At 41.1% G+C, this 22,365-nt stretch overlaps 1 protein-coding gene across 6 annotated transcripts; it reads left to right on the top strand.

Annotated features, from left to right (window-relative positions):
* Positions 1–326: 326 nt before the first annotated feature.
* LOC112262363 (up-regulator of cell proliferation-like) lies at positions 327–21,433 on the top strand. 6 transcript variants are annotated; one of them, XR_006081784.1, is made up of 11 exons: positions 327–434; positions 2,133–2,373; positions 4,154–4,282; positions 4,717–5,002; positions 5,132–5,180; positions 5,364–5,630; positions 5,715–5,981; positions 6,656–6,925; positions 15,880–16,091; positions 16,134–20,669; positions 20,737–21,433. XR_006081784.1 is itself a non-coding variant. In XM_024438026.2 (9 exons), the coding sequence occupies exons 2-9, from the start codon at positions 2,270–2,272 to the stop codon at positions 19,539–19,541; spliced, it is 5,034 nt and encodes a 1,677-aa protein (XP_024293794.2). In that variant the 5' UTR covers positions 327–434; positions 2,133–2,269; the 3' UTR covers positions 19,542–20,699. The 6 variants fall into 6 exon arrangements, 1 of the variants encoding a protein (XP_024293794.2); XR_006081781.1 differs by having other exon boundaries at positions 15,880–20,289; positions 20,328–20,669; XR_006081783.1 differs by having other exon boundaries at positions 15,880–20,441.
* The last annotated feature ends 932 nt before the right edge of the window (positions 21,434–22,365 follow it).

Raw genomic sequence — 22,365 nt, 5'->3', positions numbered from 1 at the left:
AAAGGAGTGATTACAACTATCACAGGAATTACAAAAATATTATACAAATTTAATACTGTATAATGTTTTCTGATCTATGCTTGTTTGTGTCTTCACTGCATTTAATAACCACGAGCTGAAGACATATTCACACATGATCAAATAATTTTAATTGACAATTTTCTTTATAGAGTTTGCGGCGTATGTCAATACCAACATGTATCAGATGTGTACTGTTATTTCCAGATGTTTTTAATTCATTTGACTCTATCTATATATGACATCACAAATATTTCAGTATTAGAACTACATATTCTGCCTCTTAGAAAACGTAGACCTGTTTTTTTAATGCAGGAGTTGTTAGTGTAAGTTCTTTCCTGTTAGAAACTGAAAGTAAATTCGACAGCTGGCTTCAGCCCACAGGGTTTTCGACTTGCAAGGCAGCAGGAGAAATGGTAGGTTCATGTTTTTATTATTAAAGTCAGGTGTAAGATTCTTTGGGAGTCGATTCTTATTCAACGAAACATATTTAATACATGCCCGATTTTTCAACTTCTTTCTAATAAACGGCATGTAAATAAATCTAGTACCCCACTAGGCCCGCTGGCATAATGGCGGAGTGCGCACAAGGAAGACCACGAAAAGTGTTCTCTTTTTACACAGCTACCAGACGCTGATATTTAAGCTTTTTAGCAGATATATTCATATATTTATCCTTAAATAAGAGTTGATTGTGATGAAAGAAACAATAGACAATCGTGTGTATTGTATACATGTATTTCTTCCAAACTTTGATAGGCGGTCATAGGCCTAATTGAGTCCCATTAAATGTGTACAGTTGTGTCCGAATATTTAGGCATTTTAGGTATGCGCAAACATAATGTTTTATATGTGAAATTTGGGAAATAGAGTATGCTTGAAATGCCAGCATGTTTCATTTCGGCTATAATTCGCTGCACACTTGAGGAAGGACGGACTGTACCCAAATGGGGCGGCAGGGTAGCCTAGTGGTTAGAGCGTTGGACTAGTAACCGTTCAAACCCCTGAGCTGACAAGGTACAAATCTGTCGTTCTGCCCCTGAACAGACAGTTAACCCACAGTTCCTAGGCCGTCATTGAAAATAAGAATTTGTTCTTAACTGACTTGCCTGGTAAAATAAAGAAAAAAAGAAAGGTGTGTTTACTATGTTGATATTTGTTGCTTACTGCATACATTTGTTGTAAACAGTACGTTTCTAAATAGTATATAGTAAACATTATGTAGTTTTAGTAAGTAGTAGGCAATACAGATTTCGGATACGGCCTATGACACCCATCCAACCCGGACAAAATGGATTCATAGAAACGCAATCACTTTGGTTTTCCGTTGGCCCATAGAGATAGAGAGCAGGGGCTGCACCATTGATGCTATCTCCTTTTTAAAGTAGTACATTTTCTTCTTCAGGACTGCCTGATCCCTCCTGATGACCCGGCTGGACATGACTCCAACAGGGTCACCATGTCGCTGCCCATGCTAACGCAGCCTTTTGGCCACTAGAGGCCTCTATCATTTTCAATGGTTAGGGCGTGGTGTCTAGAAGGGATACAGTTTATGTCAGAATTGACCAGGAGTGACTCTTTGTAGGAGGTTATGAGAAATTATAAAACAGGTTAGGATAATTAACGTAGTAGGTTACGATAATTAGTGTAAGGTTTGGAAAAGGCTCAGGGTTAACTAAGATTCAAAAAGACAAACAAGTTTGAAGTCAATTTGACATAAGATGTAATCCATCTAGCCATTGCCAGGATGGGCTAGATCGTGTCCAGCCAAGGCCAATACAATTTCCTAAAAGATGATGACAGAAAAAGACAGCGAAATAACCTAATTATATAATGACTACAATTAAGAGGGCTAAACCTTTACTGGGTAACCTTGGCTATATTGCTGGGTTAAATATTTTATTTATAAATAATAATAAAAAAATAAGCAATGCTATTGTTCATAAACACTTTTTCTGCCTATCGTGCTTTTCACAATTGCATTCGGTGCAAACTGCTTTACAGAATATCATTATAATGTCTTACATCCCCAGCACAGCAGGCCAACAGTAGTTCTACTCTGCTTTTGTGTTTAAACGTTTTAATATAATGGTGTTTCCTCTTCTTATTTACAGATTGATATGGGACCAGACCAGTCCTCTTCAGGATTGTGAGGCCTCCTCTCTGAGAGTTATAATGAGTTATCATCAGATTGATATGGGACCAGACCAGTCCTCTTCAGCATTGTGAGGTCTCCTCTCTGAGAGTTATAATGAGTTATCATCAGGGGGTTGAGGGTGGAGCCATCCATAAAGAAAGATGTAAGGATGGGTCACCATACAAGGATCTTGATGAGACCATGGACCCTGATATGAGGTGTGTGTGTGTGTGTGCTTGTTGAAAAGTTTAATATTATCAAATTTGATAATGAGGATTTTGACCAATAATTCCTCTCAAATATAATATATTCATCTGATTTCTATGAAAGATACTGAGTTACTGCATAGTAAGTTACATAGTAAACAGAACACTTTATTCCAAGGGAAACCTAGATCAGTTGCATAATTGAATACGTTCAACTGAAATGTGTCTTTCACATTTAACCTGAATCAGAGAGGTGTGGGGGGTTACCTTAATCAACATCACGTCATTGGCGCCCGGGGAGCAATTGTTGTTCGGGGTTAACTGCCTTGCTCTCTGCCTTGCTCTAGGGCAGAATGGCACCTTGCTACCAGATAAATGTGGAGCTATATACAGGAAGTACCAGATAAATGTGGAGCTATATACAGGAAGTACCAGATACATGTGGAGCTATATACAGGAAGTACCAGATAAATGTGGAGCTATATACAGGAAGTACCAGATAAATGTGGAGCTATATACAGGAAGTACCAGATAAATGTGGAGCTATATACAGGAAGTACCAATACCACCAGATCAATGTGCAGAGATAAGAGGTATTTGAGGTAGATACTTTTAGTCATGTAGTGTATGTGGACACCTGCTCATCGAACATTTCATTCCAAAATCATGGACATTAATATGGAGTTGGTCCACCCTTTGCTGCTATAACAACCTCCACTCTTCTGGGAAGGCTTTCCACTAGATGTTGGAACATTGCTGCGGGGACTTGCTTCCATTCAGCCACAAGAGCATTAGTGAGGTCAGGAACTGAGTTTGGCGATTAGGCCTGGCTTGTAGTCAGCGTTCCAATTCATCCCAAAGGTGTCCAATGGGGTTGAGGTCAGGGCTTTGTGCAGGCCAGTCAAGTTCTTCCACACCAATCTTGACAAACCATTTCTGTATGGACCTCGTTTTGTGCACAGGGGGCATTGTCATGCTGAAACAGGAAAGGGCCTTCCCCAAATTGTTGCCACAAAGTTGGAAGCACAGAATCATCTAGAATGTCATTGTATACTCTAGGGTTAAGATTTCCCTTCACTGGATCTTAGGGGCCTAGCTCGAACCATGAAAAACAGCCCCAGACCATTTTTCCTCCTCCACCAAACTTTACAGTTGGCATTAGGCATTAGGGCAGGTAGCGTTCTCCTGGCATCCACCAAACCCAGATATGTCTGTCAGACTGCCAGATGGTGGAGCGTGATTCATCACTCCAGAGAACGCGTTTCCACTGCTACAGAGTCCAATGGCGGCGAGCTTTACACCACTCCAGCCGACGCTTGGCATTGGGCATGGTGATCTTAGGCTTGTTTGCGGCTGCTCGGCCATGGAAATCCATTTCATGAAGCTCCGGAAGAAGAGTTGTTGTGCTGACATTTCTTCCAGGTGTAATTTGGAACTCAGTAGTGAGCGTTGCGATTTTTACATGCTACCCGCTTCAGCACTCGGCGGTCCCGTTCTGTGAGCTTGTTTGGCCTACCACTTTGCGGCTGAGCCGTTGTTGCTCCTAGACGTGTCCACTTCAAAATAATAGCACTTACAGTTGACCGGGGAAGCAATAAAAGTCAATAAGTTCCTATAATGATTGTTAATTCATGTAGTTGGCTAGAAGAAGAGAAGCTAAAATTCACATTATGGTGATTCAGATCATTATTGTGTTGAAGAGGGGAATATAATACATTATTGCATTATTGGAGATTTCGGTTGGTTTTAGTATTTACTGTTTTATTCTTTTTGTGTGTGTTTTTTTGTGAAGGTCTTGTACTACTAGGGGCCCTCCAGAGAGAGCAGAGTCTATTTCCTCTGGTTTTCTATCTATGAAGAGTGACCGATCCATGGATTTCCCTCTTCATTTCAAAGGAGCAGACTCTCTACGAAACAAAGGGTGAGATTCTGATGTCCACCCAGATGTAAATACAGGCCTATGTTGTTATAATGCTGACCTCGTAAAATTAAATATGTGACTTAATGTAAAGCAAAAATACACATCATGATAACGGATAGTTATCAGATAGTTTTGGGCTCCGGGGGGGGATCTAGGGCACTGCATCTCAGTGCTAGAGCCGTCACTACAGACACCCTGGTTCGATTCCAGACTGTATCAAAACCGGCCGTGATTGGATGTCCCATATGGCGGCGCACAATTGGCCCAGCATCGTCCGGCTTTGGCCGGTGTAAAAATAAGAATTAGTTCTTAACTGACTTGTTATGATCAGGTGTGTTATATATATGTGTTATATTATCAGACTATTATGTGTTAAACTGAATGGGTCAGGTTCTTGTGATCAATGATAACTGTTATTTTCCAATTCCCATCAGGCCAGGAGCGGTACCCTGTGATATCTGCTCTGAGGTCCAAGCTGTGAAGTTCTGTCAGACCTGCAGTGTGTCCTACTGTGAGACCCACATCAGACAACACTATACAATAGCAGCACTGCAGAGACACACACTGGTGGATGTGACTGGAGACCTGGGGCGGAAACTCTGTCAACATGACTACAGTCCTCTGGAGGTGTTCTGCAGGACAGACCAGATGATGATCTGTAGTCAGTGTGCAGAGACAAACCACAAAGGACATGATATGATCTCCCAAGCTGGAAGACAGGTAGATCCTGGTTTGTTTTCATTCTCTTCATTGCCTGATGTACAGTGGATGGATAAATAAGTGTTTATGTGTCAAGAGAAAAATAACATGTTTCAGAAAAAGGATTGACTTTTTCTTTGGTTTTCACAGCATAAGAGTTATGATGGCGACCAACAGACAATGCTGGCCTCAGATGATGGTAGGTATGGACACAGAATAAACTGACTCAAACAATATTATTTAATTTAAATCTACATTTAAGAGGATACATTTACTAAGATATCAATTGTTGTCCCTTAACTGCTGGGATGAATAATACACTTCTTTTTGTAATTTTACTGTCAATTAAGTCTGTTTTTCTCTCTCATTATTCCTTCACCAGTGCTGCCCCCTCCTGGTGACTTCCAGGTCCTGTTGCTGACATCAGACTCCGTGTCTCTGAGCTGGAGTTCTCCTCAGGGGGTTAAAGGACCCCACAAGTTCAGGGTCATCTGGGATTGTGACGGGGAAACAAGCTCAACAAGAGTGAAAGGCGGGTATCATCTTAAAATAAGCAGTCTCCAACCTGGTGAAAAGTACCAGTTCAACATGGCTACAGAGGGAGAAGATGGAAGACAAAGCAGATGGATCTCAGCATCTGTATTCACAGGTAAAGAGTTTGGTTTTAGTCATGTTTTACTGGCATACTTTGTTGTTTTTTATGGATCTTGTTAAAACATGATTTTTGTTCCAGTGGTTCCACCCAGAGACTTAAAGGTAGACAATTTGAAATATACCTCCTTCACTCTCCACTGGTCCAAGGCTGAAGGAATGGAGAAAGTTCCACAACGCTTCCTCATATCCTACTGCATCCCAGGAGCAGATATCCATGCAGAGAATACTAAAGACTGCCACAAAGCCTTCTCAAACCTGCAACCTGGTACTGAGTACACTGTCAGCATCTCAACTGTGCTGAACAATGGGGAAGAGAGTGAACCTGTCTCTACAACCATCTGCACTAGTAAGAGATCTACCTCACCTTGTTACAGCCCATCATCTCTTTACCAGTAACTAGAGAGATATATATTTACCAGTAACTAGAGAGATATCTCTTTACCAGTAACTAGAGAGATATATATTTACCAGTAACTAGAGAGATATCTCTTTACCAGTAACTAGAGAGGTATCTCTTTACCAGTAACTAGAGAGGTATCTCTTTACCAGTAACTAGAGAGGTATCTCTTTACCAGTAACTAGAGAGGTATCTCTTTACCAGTAACTAGAGAGGTATCTCTTTACCAGTAACTAGAGAGGTATCTCTTTACCAGTAACTAGAGAGATATCTCTTTACCAGTAACTAGAGAGGTATCTCTTTACCAGTAACTAGAGAGGTATTTCTTTACCAGTAACTAGAGAGATATCTCTTTACCAGTAACTAGAGAGATATCTCTTTACCAGTAACTAGAGAGATGTCTCTTTACCAGTAACTAGAGAGATATCTCTTTACCAGTAACTAGAACAGACATTTTGTTACATTACAAATCAACTTCTGTTGTGACTTCTATTTTTAATGTATTTCTTCCCAAATCAAAAGCAGTTACAGACATGTTTATCCCTGGACTTATTCTACTTTCTGTACTGTAGTATATTTCTGGAATTAAACTGTAACACTGACAATAATGTATTTTCCCTTAGTACTTCCTGCTCCAGACCAGCTGACTGTTGACTCAGTGGACACCACATCAGCTGCTGTCAGCTGGAGCCAGCCACCAGGACTGGACAAAACCCGACATCATTACCAGATCTCCTACCACTGTCCAGGGACAGAACCACACATCACTACCACATCTTCACACAGCATCACTCTCTCTGACCTGCAATGTGGTCCTCAGTACTCTGTCACTGTCTGCACTGTGCTGGAAAATGGAAAGCAAAGTCAACTGGTGTCAACAACTTTGACTACAAGTAAGGAAGTACCCTACTTAATTTTATCAGCATTACAGTATAAAACACTTGTTATTGTGGACAGGATTTATATTCACAGCATTCTTTTCATTTATATTTAAGTAATAAGGCATGAGAACCTGTGGATTATCATGAATAACTCCTGACTAAGGGCTGTTCTTGGAGGGTGTTATTCATGATAATTCCCAGTTTCGAGAGCCTTATTGCTTTTATAAAATGGCTACCAACATATGAAAATAATATAATAATAATAATAACATAAAATATTAACTACATCTTTTCATTAAAAATGTACTTTTAATGAGTAACTTAGTTTTATTTCATCCTTTCACCAGATAATATCGTCCAGGTAAAAGCCAGTTGTTAGATACCCACTGTGCCTCTTCTTGTAAAGTTTTCATTACGAGCCCCTCAGGTGTGTCTGGTTCTACTGCTGTTGACTTCTTTATCTTCTCGTGGTCCTGCTCACTGATGGCTGCACGGTGCATTGCCTTGTCCTTCCCCTGTCGCTGCAGTTGCTTAACGATGTCCACGAAGACGTTGTTGGATGTTGAGTCTTTCATTAGACACCAGGAAAGGCTCAGAGGGGAGTTGTTATATAGCAGTTTAACTGGGTACAGAGACCCGTGTAGCTGCTCAGCCTGTACATTCCTCACACTGCCATAAAACTCCCCTGAATAGTATTCAACCCTTTTGTAGTTGTCTAAAGAGAAAGTGGTTCCCTTTTCACTTAGCCAGAACATGAAACATCTCAGCATTACGGCTCTTTTCCAAGGAGTCCAGGGGGTTATGTATCATAATATAGGATCACTCCAACAGGGTATCCTTCTGCGCTGCAGAATACATTCAGAGTAAGGATCTCAGATGAATCCCGTGTACCGGGTGGTGATAAGGCTGACCCCCTTACATTACTGCCTGTGAATCAGTGCAGAAGCATAGCCTGTCACTCACTGACCGTAGAGAGCGTTTTATGTCTCTATTTTGGTTTGGTCAGGGTGTGATTTGGGTGGGCAGTCTATGTTCTATGATTTTCTATTTCTATGTGTTTGGCCGGGTGTGGTTCTCAATCAGAGGCAGCTGTCTATCGTTGTCTCTGATTGGGAACCATACTTAGGTACCCTTTTCCCCCACCTGTTTTGTGGGAAGTTAACTTTGTCTTTGTTCAGGGCACATAGCCCAAAGCTTCACGGTTTGGTTTTGTTCTTTGTTTTGTCGGCGTCATTTTGAATTAATAAAGAGAAAATGTAAGCTTACCATGCTGCACCTTGGTCCAGTCCTTCAGCCAGCTGTGACATAGCCGCAGCAATTCAATAGCTTGGAGCAGCTAGCTAGTCTTACCCTCTGAGTGCTCTGCTGTCCCCCCACTTGGTTTGGCTTGTGCCATTTCGTTAGCGTTTTGTCCCTGTTTTAATGACTTTTAGTGACAGTGTACCAACCTGGGCAATACACAGTTTGGTCTACCAGCATTGCAGCGCTGAGGTTTTGTCTTACTTGTCTGTGAGACTTGTCTGTCCAACGGTACCCTCCCAGGTATAGCATTCGGTTCGGGGACAGCGCCTACCCCGCCAGATCTGGAGACTGTATGTTTCTCTCCGGCAGATTTGCAGTCCTCCCCTGAGAATGAGCTAGGTGTTGCGAGGCGCACCACATTTCATCTCTCACAGGGAGCAGCAATCTTGCCTAGACTCTTGTGTGTTCCATGGTGAACGAGCTATGCAATGTAGCTAGTTTAACGAGAGGTGAAGATTACAGGACTATGCACAGGTATAAACACACTTTCCCTTAAGTCTAGCCAACCTGAACCCCCACGTACAGTGAGGGAAAAAAGTATTTGATCCCCTGCTGATTTTGTACGTTTGCCCACTGACAAAGAAATGACCAGTCTATAATTTTAATGGTAGGTTTATTTGAACAGTGAGAGACAGGCTGTGTTTTTAGTCCGGGCTCTGGCTGGGCCACTCAAGGACATTCCGAGACTTGTCCCGAAGCCTTTCTTGCATTGTTTTGGGTTTATCAAAATGTGGAAAAAGTCAAGGGGTCTGAATACTTTCCGAAGGCACTTTACAGAGTGTATTGCCATTAGAGGAACGTTTGAATGCCACAGGATATCTGGACATCATTGTCGATCAGGTTCATCCCTTCATGGCAGCAGTGTATCCATCTGCTAATGGATTTGTTCAGCAGGATAATGCCCCATATCACAAGGCTAGGATTGTCCAGGAATGTTTCCACGAACATGACAGTGAATTCAGCTTACTGCAGTGGCCTGCCCAGTCACCAGATCTCAATCCAATGAAATGGAATGAACTATTCAGAGTAGAGATCCACTACCAGCCAACTTGACACAACTGTGGGAAGCATTAGAGTCAGCATGGGCCAGCATTGCTCCAGAACTCTTTCTACACCTTATAGAGTCTGTCACCCAATAAATTGAGGTTGTTCTGAGGGAAAAGGGGAGTGCAACTCAATATTAGGAAGGTGTTCTTAATGTTTTGTACAATCAGTGTAAACAGCAACACCATGTAGATGTTATAACCATATATTGCTACCACTGTATCATCAAAGGAATTATCTAAGTGAGTTTCAGAGGACTCAGATTTCATACTTGAGTAAAAGTAAAGATACCTTAATAGAAAATGACTCAAGTAAAAGTGAACGTCACCCTGTAAAATACTACTTGAGTAAAAGTCTAAAAGTATCTGGTTTTAAATGTACTTAAGTACAGTGGTGGAACAAGTACTCAATTGTCATACTTAAGTAAAAGTAAAAAGTGCAAGTAAATACTATACATCAAATTCCTTAAATTAAGCAAACCAGGCGTCACGATTTTCATTTAAAAAAAATGTATTTACGGTCAATCAGGGGCACCCTCCAACGCTCAGACATCATTTACAAACACAGTATTTGTGTTTAGTGAGTCCGCCAGATTAGAGGCAGTAGGGATGCCAATGCGTTACATTGATAGGTGCGTGAATTGGAACATATTGCTGTCCTGTCTAAGCATTTCAAATGTAACGAGTACTTTTAGGTGTCAGGGAAAATGTATGAAGTAAAAAGTATATTTTCTCTAGGAATGTAGTGGAGTAAAAGTAGTCAAAAATATAAGTAGTAAAGTACTGTACATATACCCTCAACAACTACTTAAGTAGTACTTTTAAGTTCCACTGCCAGTATATGAATGCTTTCGGTTTCTAGCAAGTTATCTGTATCATTAACCTTGTTTCTTAGGCTACATATGTTAATGTGGCTATTTTTAGCACCTTTCTGGGTTGCTTGATAGTTTTTTATTGCTTTACTGGGAGAAGACAGCAATCAATCAAATGTATTTATAAAGCCCTTTTTACATCAGCCGATATCACAAAGTGCTGTACAGAAACCCAGCCTAAAACCCCAAACAGTGAACAACGCAGATGTAGAAGCATGGTGGCTAGGAAAAACTCCCTAGAGAGGAACCAGGCTCTGAGGGGTGGCCAGTCCTCTTCTGGCTGTGCCGGATGGAGATTATAACAGTACATGGCCATTAAGGCCAGATCTTTCTCCAAGATGTTCAAACGTTCATAGATGACCAGCAGGGTCAAATAATAATCCCAGTGGTTGTAGAGGGTGCAACAGGTAAGTACATCAGGAGTAAATGTCACTTGGCATTTAGATATTGAAATAGCAGGTATGGTAGAGAGTTGAAAACAGCAGGTCTGGGACTCGGTGGCACGTTCAGTGAACAGGTCAGTGTTCCATAGCCGCAGGCAGAAGAGTTGAAACTGGTGCAGCAGCACGTCCAGGTGGACTGGGGACAGCAAGGAGTCATCAGGACAGGTAGTTCTGAGGCATGGTCCTAGCGCTCAGGTCCTCTGGGAGGGGAGGGAGGATGGGAGAGAGGGAGAATTAGAGGGAGCATACTTAAATTCACACAGGACACCGGATAATAACACCAGATATAACAAACTGACCCTGGCCCCCCGGCACATAGACTACTGCAGCATAGATCCTAGACGCTGAGACGGGGGGTCGGGAGACACTGTACCCGGCAGGATATAACCCCATCTTCTTTGCCAAAGCACATCCCCAACACAACCAGAGGGATATCAACAGACCACCAACCTACTACCCCTATAAGTCAGGTTCATAGGCAGATGATTACTGCTGACAGTAGCTGTAGGATAAAAATAAGTTACTTACATTACGATTGACAACATCCCTGGGAAAATGTATATTTACAGCAGCATTATGACAGCTCAGTGACACAATGGTAGGGGTTATCTGAGCAGGGCTTGGGTCACTGATAAGTCATTGTCTCAACACGCTCTTGAATTACGAGGACAGGGCCCAGGCACTAAGATGATTTTGATGGACTCTGTCATTCCTGTAGAGCATCTTCTGTTTCCAAAAGGTGTTGAAGTTACCTATAAAAGTTATGCCAACAGGTCTACAGTAGTCTTTTAGCCAGATGTGTAATGCCAGTAGCCTGCTGAATCTTCCGCTGTTGCTGCTGAGCAAATTCACAGGACCTGAAATAACCGACCGCTTTTTTGGAGTCTTTCAGATTTAGAATCGGCTCTTTAAAATCCAGTTTCAGCAGTTCTGAGCTGCTCTCCTGTCATTTTACCCCAAATGGACAACAAGAGTGTCAGTCCCCGGCAGCTATTGTAGAACTGTAGGAAGCAGCCTACCGTAGTAATTGTAAATGGTATAATTGTGCAGTTTTGGTTCGCTAGCTTCCAGTTAATGCTAGCATTGTTTGTGTGTACCCTGTGCATGCTACCTCGTTTTAGTGTGGTTATCATTACTGTATTTTTTATAATTGTTACAGTCGTTATAATTGCTGCCTATTAAGCATGTGTATCAGCAAGGTTTGTATTGTTTGTATATTAATGTTACCACTGTAATGTATTGCCTTAGATGGTACTGCTGTAGTAAAGGGCACCATTTCCACATTTCTATAGGTCCCAGAATGACCAGTCCTGGTGGCCTATTGATTAATTGTTTAATCAATAGGCCAGCAGTCTTATGGCTTGGGGGTAGAACTGTTAAGGAGCTTTAAGGATCTAGACTTGGCGCTCCGGTTCCGCTTGCCGTGCGGTAGAAGCAAGAACAAGTCTATGACCTGGGTGACTGGAGTCCTTAACAAATATTTGGGCCTTCCTCTGACACCACCTAGTATGTAGGTCCTGGATGGCAGGAAGCTTGGCCCCAGTGATATACTGGGCTGTACGCATTACCCTCTGTAGCGCCTTAGAGTCAGATGTCGAGCGATTGCCGTACCAGGCGGTGATGCAACTGGTCAGGATGCTCTCGATGGTGCAGGTGTAGAACTTTTTGAGGATCTGGGGACCCATGGCAAATATTTTCAGCTTCAGCTAGCCATTCTTTCATGGTCCTAGGTCTCCGGATTTAGTGACCAATAGATGCACCACTGGGGGGCTTTTCTGAGGCAGGATGAGCTGTCATCTTGATATAGAAGGATACTCTGCCTATGTAACATAGCTACTGGACCTCGGGGCTGACATCATGATCATAAAGCTGTACTGCAGGAAGTCATGTAGCTCCACAATCTCAGAATCAGTCAAATGTAACATCGTAGAGCAGAGGATCATGGGCCCTGATCTTGAGGGTGAAACCGGGACTAAAAGAGAAGCAGTATCAGCGTTGCTGCAGAATTGAGTGGCCCAGAGCCCATAACCCAGAGCTAGCGGCCAGCGTTGACGAAGGAACCAGAACCGTGATGAGTTCCAGTATATTTTCATTGGCTGCTAGAATCAATGTTGAACAGATGCTCAGTATGCAGGTAGCATAACATGAGAGGACAAAGCAGTGTTGGTTCTAGTGATGACGACTGATGTTCCATGCTAATTATTTATCTAGGGGTGTATGAGAGTACGGTTAACATGTGAGTGTCCATAATGCAAACACAACTTAAGAGATCATGCATAAAGGGAAGGAACATTTTGTGTATTTCAGACTGAAGAACCCATAAAAGTTATCATATGGACCACCTCTGGAAAAGCAGAATGTAAACACAACTAGGTTGCCTTAACTTGGACAAAGCTATTGAGAGAGTAGAGATACTCTTTGACGTGCATGTTGTCCTCTTTTCTGTAGGCCATGAGATTAGCAGAGAGATGGATCCTGAGCAGACTATCCAATGAACTGAATCCCTTCTGTAGGCCATGAGATTAGCAGAGAGATGGATCCTGAGCAGACTAGACAATGAACTGAATCCCTTCTGTAGGCCATGAGATTAGCAGAGAGATGGATCCTGAGCAGACTATCCAATGAACTGAATCCCTTCTGTAGGCCATGAGATTAGCAGAGAGATGGATCCGGAGCAGACTAGACAATGAACTGAATCCCTTCTGTAGGCCATGAGATTAGCAGAGAGATGGATCCTGAGCAGACTATCCAATGAACTGAATCCCTTCTGTAGGCCATGAGATTAGCAGAGAGATGGATCCTGAGCAGACTATCCAATGAACTGAATCCCTTCTGTAGGCCATGAGATTAGCAGAGAGATGGATCCTGAGCAGACTAGACAATGAACTGAATCCCTTCTGTAGGCCATGAGATTAGCAGAGAGATGGATCCTGAGCAGACTAGACAATGAACTGAATCCCTTCTGTAGGCCATGAGATTAGCAGAGAGATGGATCCTGAGCAGACTAGACAATGAACTGAATCCCTTCTGTAGGCCATGAGATTAGCAGAGAGATGGATCCTGAGCAGACTATCCAATGAACTGAATCCCTTCTGTAGGCCATGAGATTAGCAGAGAGATGGATCCTGAGCAGACTAGACAATGAACTGAATCCCTTCTGTAGGCCATGAGATTAGCAGAGAGATGGATCCTGAGCAGACTAGACAATGAACTGAATCCCTTCTGTAGGCCATGAGATTAGCAGAGAGATGGATCCGGAGCAGACTAGACAATGAACTGAATCCCTTCTGTTGGACCATGATAAAGAAACACTGCACTAAGCTGATGGACATTTGTAATGGAAAAGAATACATGGTGATATAACAGAAGACATCGTACAGAGAGTAGACAGAATGCTGCAGCTCAGCCATGACATACCATCACATAACATAACACAACATACAGTATACTAACAAACCTCCCAGAACTGCAACTAAACTGTAGCTATGTCTAACCACCTGTACTATCTAATCCTTGATTCATAAAACCAAAATTGCTACTGTCATTAACGTTGTTCCTCAATTATTTCACATAATATTTGGATGAGTATTTGGTGTCCAGATGTTCAGTTACATCGGGACACTTTTCATCATCAGCTGATCCAGGAAGTCATTTTCTGACAATATTGCATGTGACGCAACAACAACCCAAAGTGAAGGGAAAACAGTGTTTGCGAGGAATGTCAAGAATATTTTGGTGTCTCATTCAACCAACCACTTGACTTGTAGTAAGAGTGTCCGCACTGTGATTGGTAGGTTGGGAGTTTGATCCTTGGTTGAGTCATACCAAACAGTGTAAAACTGGGACTAAATGAGTCTCTGCTTGGCACTCAGCATTAAGGAGATATATTGAGGGTAAGGCCCTGCGATAGACTGTCTTCCTGTCCAGAGCGTGTTCACTACCTGTACATCAAGCTGCCTCACACTACAGAAACAGGACATGTTATTGTACCTTTATTCCATGTTGTAATGTACAGAGATACTGATATAGTTCTAGAAACAGGACATGCTGTAATGTATAGAGATACTGATATAGTTCTAGAAACAGGACATGTTGTAATGTATAGAGATACTGATATAGATCTAGAAACAGGACATGTTGTTGTACATTTATTCCATGTTGTAATGTACAGAGATACTGATATAGTTCTAGAAACAGGACATGTTGTAATGTATAGAGATACTGATATAGATCTAGAAACAGGACATGTTGTTGTACATTTATTCCATGTTGTAATGTACAGAGATACTGATATAGTTCTAGAAACAGGACATGCTGTAATGTATAGAGATACTGATATAGATCTAGAAACAGGACATGTTGTAATGTATAGAGATACTGATATAGTTCTAGAAACAGGACATGTTGTAATGTATAGAGATACTGATATAGTTCTAGAAACAGGACATGTTGTAATGTATAGAGATACTGATATAGTTCTAGAAACAGGATATGTTGTAATGTAGAGATACTGATATAGCTCTAGAAACAGGACATTATATTGTACCTTTATTCCATACTGTAATGTAGAGATACTGATATAGTTCTAGAAACAGGATATGTTGTAATGTAGAGATAATGATATAGCTCTAGAAACAGGACATTATATTGTACCTTTATTCCATACTGTAATGTAGAGATAATGATATAGCTCTAGAAACAGGACATTATATTGTACCTTTATTCCATACTGTAATGTAGAGATACTGATATAGTTCTAGAAACAGGACATGCTGTAATGTATAGAGATACTGATATAGTTCTAGAAACAGGACATGTTGTAATGTATAGAGATACTGATATAGCTCTAGAAACAGGACATGTTATTGTACCTTTATTCCATGCTGTAATGTAGAGATACTGATATAGTTCTAGAAACAGGACATGTTATTGTACCTTTATTCCATGCTGTAATGTAGAGATACTGATATAGATCTATCACAATAAACAGTTTGCTGACAATTTCTCCATTGAATGGATATTTTGTTGGTGTTGCCGTAAAATTGCAGTAAAATGACCCTACCTTATCTGATATCATAATAGCTCCCTTAGGATTTATTAAGAAGCTCAATGGATTCACAGCTCATAAGGTATCTGAATTCACACGCTCGCTTTCATTTCTGTGAGTCACTGTGTCTCAGAGATGGTCTTCCTCTGCCTGCTTTAACTTCATCCAAACTACAGTGTAAAACACCTGTTAGTCTGCTTTTCTGCTACATGTTGAAGAGGATTTGTAATCATGGCTCTCTTTTCCTTTCTATTTACAGGATCCTGTCTCATGGATCTGTTGTCAAAGACTGGACTAGAAGATCATTATGAAAACAAGCTGATGTTAAGTACTGTCCTTGAGATAAATGCTGATACTACATCAGATGAACCTCTTACCACCATGCAGTCACTTCCAGGGGCCTTCCTGAAGAAATTAATGATGGCAAATGTGAATGCTAGGAGTGTTAAATGTCTGACCACTGACCAGGAGGTTTCCTATTGTGGTGTAGACAACCTGGACACTGACCAGGAGGTTTCCTATTGTGGAGTAGACAACCTGGACACTGCCACTGATAGCAGCGATGTCATTAATCCACTGGACCTGATAACTGCCCTGTTTCTGTGCTCAGATGGTTTCCTGCAGCAGGAGATGGTCCAGAAAATGTCCATGTGTCAGTTTGCTGTTCCTCTCCTGCTGCCCAACTGTGACACAAAACAAAGTACTTTGATGCTGTGGGCCTTAAGGGACATAGTGAGGAAGTTCAGACCCTCTTCCCAAATGGCCACAAAGGCTTTTGTGGAGGAGAGAATAGTTCTCTCTGATATTCCTATGGTGTCCTTTGTTAGGTTAGGAGAGAGCAGCTTGTCCAAGTCTCAGATTTTGAACAAGTTACTTAGTAACCCTCAGCAGTACCATGACACATTTGTTCATCATGATATGGAATGTGGTGACATCCCTCATAGAATCTCAGATGGTCTGGTTGAAATCAGCTGGTACCTTCCATGTGGGAACAGAAACATAGACATCTTCACTAAGCCTGTGGCTGTTGCCAATCTCAGAGGAGACATCAGGTCCTTTGAAAAACAGTTCTCCTTTCTGTGTCAAACATCAGATGCAGTTTACATTTTCACTGATGATTTTGAGGCAGATCTCAAGGTTTTGGAAGGAAAAATCACAAAAGCAGAGTTATTTCTGGTTGTCAACTCTCAGAAAAAAACATTCAGGGTGGACACATTGAAGAAAATGATCACAAACTACAGTATCAACCCAACAAATGTGATTGTGAAGAAGACGCAGAATGATTCAGAATTTGTCAAAACCCTGCAGTCCTCTGTAGGTGACATCATCGAAAAAAGTAAAAACAGATTGACAATTGAAAACATGGCTGATGTGGCTCATCAGTTTGGGATTCGGGTTGATGAAGACAGTGATGAGTGTCAGAGTGCCAGGAAGATGGCAGATGAAATCACCAGCAACATCACAGACACAATTAAATTCAAAGACAAACAGCTACCCTTACAAGGAACAATCTGGAAAGAGCTTTCCCAGTTGGAGAAAGAGAGATGTAGACTGAGAAAAGCAGGTGATCAAGACATTGAACACTACAAGAGCTCTCTGAAGAAAGAGGAGGAAGAGCTGAGAAAGAAACAATATAAATGTGACATGTCAGATGCAATGGTAAGCTTCATTTTAGGATTGTCAGGTTCAGGAGCGGAGCGTTCCTATTTCCTCAAATGGATGCGGATAAATCTGGACAATCTGTCACCAAAGAACCTGTCTGCTTTGCGGGACCAGTACAAAGCTCTTTGCCAATATTCTCCAGAGAAAAAAGGCGACATTAAAGATTTGGATAAGCAATTATCTGACTGTTCCTTGGGACTTGAACACTTCCTGCGTGAGTTGGGCCAGTTATATGAAGCTGCCTGCTCCCTCCCTGAAGACAGTCCTCAAAGGGAACAGATGGAGCATCTCCCTGGATTGTGTGCTCAGATGCTGTTGGATGGTTTCCCCATTGAGCTTGTGGATGGAGATGCATCAAATATCCCTCTAAAATGGATATCAGCTGTTCTGACTCAGCTTCATACTCTTGTGGACTCTAACAGCAAGATCCGTGTTGTGACAGTTTTGGGGGTTCAAAGTACAGGGAAGTCCACTGTCCTCAACACCATGTTTGGGGTCCAGTTTGCTGTCAGCAGTGGAAGATTCACCAGAGGGACCTTCATGCTGCTGATTAAAGTAAACAAAGACCTCAAGGAGGAGCTGAAATGTGACTTCATCATGGTGATTGACACAGAGGGGTTGAAATCACCAGAGTTGGCTCAACTAGATGATAGTCATGAACATGACAATGAACTGGCCACACTGGTGATAGGACTCAGTGATGTCACTATCATCAACATGTCCATGGAGAACTCCACAGAGATGAAAGACATTCTGCAGATTGCTGTTCATGCTTTTATCAGGATGAAGGAAGTGGGGAAGAAGCCGATATGTCATTTTGTGCACCAGAATGTGTCAGACATGTCTGCTCATGACAACAACATGAGGGACAGAAAGAAGTTGTTGGAACAGTTGAATGAAATGACCCAGGCAGCAGCCAGAATGGAGAAGAAGGAGAATATCACCAAGTTCACTGATGTGATGGAGTATGATCCAGACACAAGCAGCTGCTACATCCCAGGACTCTGGCATGGGACTCCCCCTATGGCTCCAGTCAATGCTGGATACAGTGAGGCTGTGTACAGCTTCAAGAAGACATTGATGAAAAATTTCAGAAAATGCCAAAGAAATGATGATTTGACACATTTCATGAAGTGGACACAAAGCTTGTGGGAGGCAGTGAAATTTGAGAACTTCATCTTCAGTTTCAGAAACAGCTTGGTTGCAGATGCATACTCCAGATTATGCTCTGAGTACAATGGTTGGGAATGGAACTTCCAGAAAGAGATGTATTCCTGGATGGTGGGTGCTGAAACGAAAATATCCAATATTGTCATGACAGATCAACATCCCCAGAGGTCCATAAGAGATGTGCTAAATGACTTGATGATAGAAGCATCTATGAAGATGTCATTGGGAGAAAAGGAAATCCAAGACAATCTAGTAAAATACTTTGAAAAGCAAGATGGCCATGTTAGTCTGGTGGAAAAATACAGGGAAGGCTTTATGTACAGTGCCAAAACACTGAGACGAGAGACACAAAACACAGTGAAGAACAAACTGCTAGGAGCTGTTGAGATCAAAGAGGGGATGACAGAACTGAACAACATCAAGAGTTCTCAGGCAAATACAATGGAAAAGAAGGTTCTGACTCTGCTGCAGATCTGTAGAAAGAAAGAATCTGTTCTATCAGATGAGGCCCTCAGTGAAGAGTTTGAAAACATGTGGAAGGAAACTCTGTCTGAGATACACTTCAAAGGACTCCCAAGAAGAGATGTGGCTCATGATGCCTTCCTTATGTTAAATGGAAATCTATCAACAAGGGGTGGGCACGTCAATAGCATGGTGGTTGGAAACAATCTGGTGGATTGTGGTAAAAAAGAATTTTCTGTGGAATCTGGGGGTTTAGTGGAGAAATGTGGGGGCCTTTTCAAGCACTGGGACATCAACCATTACAGGAAGAAACTTCAAGAGTTGTGTGATGACATCATAACACAGTGTCAGTTGTTTATAACACAGAAGGTGGAAAGCAAAACAGATTACCATGATACTTACATCAAAGAGCTGCTGAACAACATTGATGAAACATTGCAACAACACAAGAATGTAAAAGTCAGTGAGGAATGTGAGGTTTCTCTGAAGCTACACATCTGTGGCAGAGCAGCCAGAGAGTTTCAGAAGACGCATGATGATTTCATTGAAGTCAATGACCCACGGAAGTGTCTGGAACAGTCTAAGAACAAGTACCGTACACTCTTCATAGACTTATTTCATAACTGAGACCAGTGCCTTTAAGAAAGCTGAGGACTTCACAAAGCTCTGTCTACAGCCAGCTGTACACGACTATGTGACCAAAATGATATGTCCTGATGTGGTTGATGAAGTGAAGACAGGTAAAGGGTCAGAGGATTACAGCACCCGAGGGGCTTTCAAGTTCTCCATTTTGAAACAACTCCTGACAGATGGAGAATATGAGAAATGTAAAGGGAACATGATCTCCCAGAGGACTGGAAGGCATTAACAACTCATGATGTAATGAAGAGCTTGAAAGAGCATTTCAACATGAAATAAAGTGGAGTTTTACTGGATATAATGACTGTTGTTTACCAACATGTTACCATATAACTGAACATTCAAAGACTTGACAACCAGAAATAACTCTCATGACATGAATATATCACAGATTCAAAATATAAGGAGCCAGTCACCCAGAGTTGTTGAAATAATGTGCAGATCTGGAAATACACAACTGGATCACAGAAAGTCATATTTACAAATACATTCATAAACTATATGACCTGTTAGCAATTTACAGATCTGATGTTCCATAATGAAAGAGCTAACATGTTGAGTTGTATGTGAAAGGAACACAATATTATAATCTAAGTACATCTATACAACTCATGATGTAGTAAGAAAATCATTATTAATAAATGTAGTAATCAAACAAATGGAAGAAAAGTAAATGTGAACACCAATGTGTTAACCAACAGATTGAGCCTTTTGACCTTATTAATACAATACACAGGTAACTAAGGAGCTAGTCTAGATAAACACAATACACAGGTAACTAAGGAGCTAGTCTAGATAAACACAATACACAGGTAACTAAGGAGCTAGTCTAGATAAACACAATACACAGGTAACTAAGGAACTAGTCTAGATAAACACAATACACAGGTAACTAAGGAGCTAGTCTAGATAAACACAATACACAGGTAACTAAGGAACTAGTCTAGATAAACACAATACACAGGTAACTAAGGAACTAGTCTAGATAAACACAATACACAGGTAACTAAGGAACTAGTCTAGATAAACACAATACACAGGTAACTAAGGAGCTAGTCTAGATAAACACAATACACAGGTAACTAAGGAACTAGTCTAGATAAACACAATACACAGGTAACTAAGGAACTAGTCTAGATAAACACATTACACAGGTAACACAGTCTAGATAAACACAATACAGGTAACTAAGGAACTAGTCTAGATAAACACAATACACAGGTAACTAAGGAACTAGTCTAGATAAACACATTACACAGGTAACTAAGGAACTAGTCTAGATAAACACAATACACAGGTAACTAAGGAACTAGTCTAGATAAACACAATACACAGGTAACTAAGGAACTAGTCTAGATAAACACAATACACAGATAACTAAGGAGCTAGTCTAGATAAACACAATACACAGGTAACTAAGGAGCTAGTCTAGATAAACACATTACACAGGTAACTAATTAACTAGTCTGACATTGTTTGTTTATTTTCAATTCTAATAATTATATTTCTCTCATGTACTTTTCCATCTGTCCTACAGTAGGGCTTGATATGCCTTAATCACAGATTATGAAGGATCATCATTTAGTGGTTGACTTGCCCTTTGTTTTTATTTGTTATTTGACCTTTTCATCTTAATGTAATTTTTTATGTAGAGAATAATTTGTTGTTTCATATACAGGTATTACACATGTATTGGTCTCTTAAATAATTTACTTCAAGAATGATTACTACGTAGACTTTAAATCTGTTTTTAATTGATCACACCTTCTAATAGTGATTTGTTCAATGACTTCATTGCTTTGAAGACATTAGTTTGGATACAGTGTAATTCCTAATCAGTGAAAATCAGTAATGCAACTTCATTAAAACTCTTCATGGATGCTTGATGTACACTACTGTTCAAAAGTTTGGGGTCACTTAGAAATGTCCTTGTTTTTGAAAGACAAGCACATTTTTTTGTCCATTTAAAATAACATCAAATTGATCAGAAATAAAGTGTAGACATTGTTAATGGTGTAAATGACTATTGTAGCTGGAAATGGTTGATTTTTTTATGGAATATCTAGGGGTACAGAGGCCCATTATCAGAAACCATCACTCCTGTGTTCCAATGGCACGTTGTGTTAGCTAATCCAAGTTTATAATTTTAAATGGCTAATTGATCATTAGAAAACCCTTTTGCAATTACATTAGCATAGCTGAAAACTGTTGTCCTGATTTAAAGCAATAAAACTGGCCTTCTAAAGACTAGTTGAGTACCTGGAGCATCAGCATTTGTGGGTTCGATTACAGGCTCGAAATGGCCAGAATCAAAGACCTTTCTTCTGAAACTCATCAGTCTATTTTTGTTCTGACAAATGAAGGCTCTTCCATGTGATAAACTGGCAAGAAACTGAAGATCTCGTACAATGCTGTGTATTACTCCCTTCACAGAACAGAGCAAACTGTCTCTAACCAGGTAGAAAGAGGAGTGGGAGGCCCCGGTGCACAACTGAGCAAGAGGACAAGTACAGTAGAGTGTCTAGTTTGAGAAACAGACACCTCACAAGTTCTCAACTGGCAGCTTCATTAAATAGCATCCTCAAAACACCAGTCTCAACGTCAACAGTGGAGAGGCGACTCCGGGATGCTGGATTTCCAGGCAGAGTTTCTTTGTTCAGTGTCTGTTCTTTTGCCCTTCTTAATCTTTTCTTCTTATTGGCCAGTCGGAGATATGGCTTTTTCTTTGCAAGTCCTCAATTACCCTCAACAGCCCTCCTCCTGTACCCCCAACAGCCCAACTCCAGTCCTCCTGTACCCCCAACAGCCCAAC

Source organism: Oncorhynchus tshawytscha, unplaced genomic scaffold (genome assembly GCF_018296145.1).
Source record: "Oncorhynchus tshawytscha isolate Ot180627B unplaced genomic scaffold, Otsh_v2.0 Un_contig_7726_pilon_pilon, whole genome shotgun sequence".
Taxonomy (NCBI): domain Eukaryota; kingdom Metazoa; phylum Chordata; class Actinopteri; order Salmoniformes; family Salmonidae; genus Oncorhynchus; species Oncorhynchus tshawytscha.
This window is presented reverse-complemented; position numbering and strand designations above follow the sequence as displayed.

Coding starts and splice junctions, on each gene's coding strand:
- LOC112262363 (XM_024438026.2), top strand. CDS start 2,270: ATGAGTTATCATCAGGGGGTTGAGGGTGGAGCCATCCATAAAGAAAGA. Junction 5,181..5,363: donor AATGCTGGCCTCAGATGATG/GTAGGTATGGAC, acceptor TTCCTTCACCAG/TGCTGCCCCCTCCTGGTGAC. Junction 5,631..5,714: donor CTCAGCATCTGTATTCACAG/GTAAAGAGTTTG, acceptor TTTTTGTTCCAG/TGGTTCCACCCAGAGACTTA.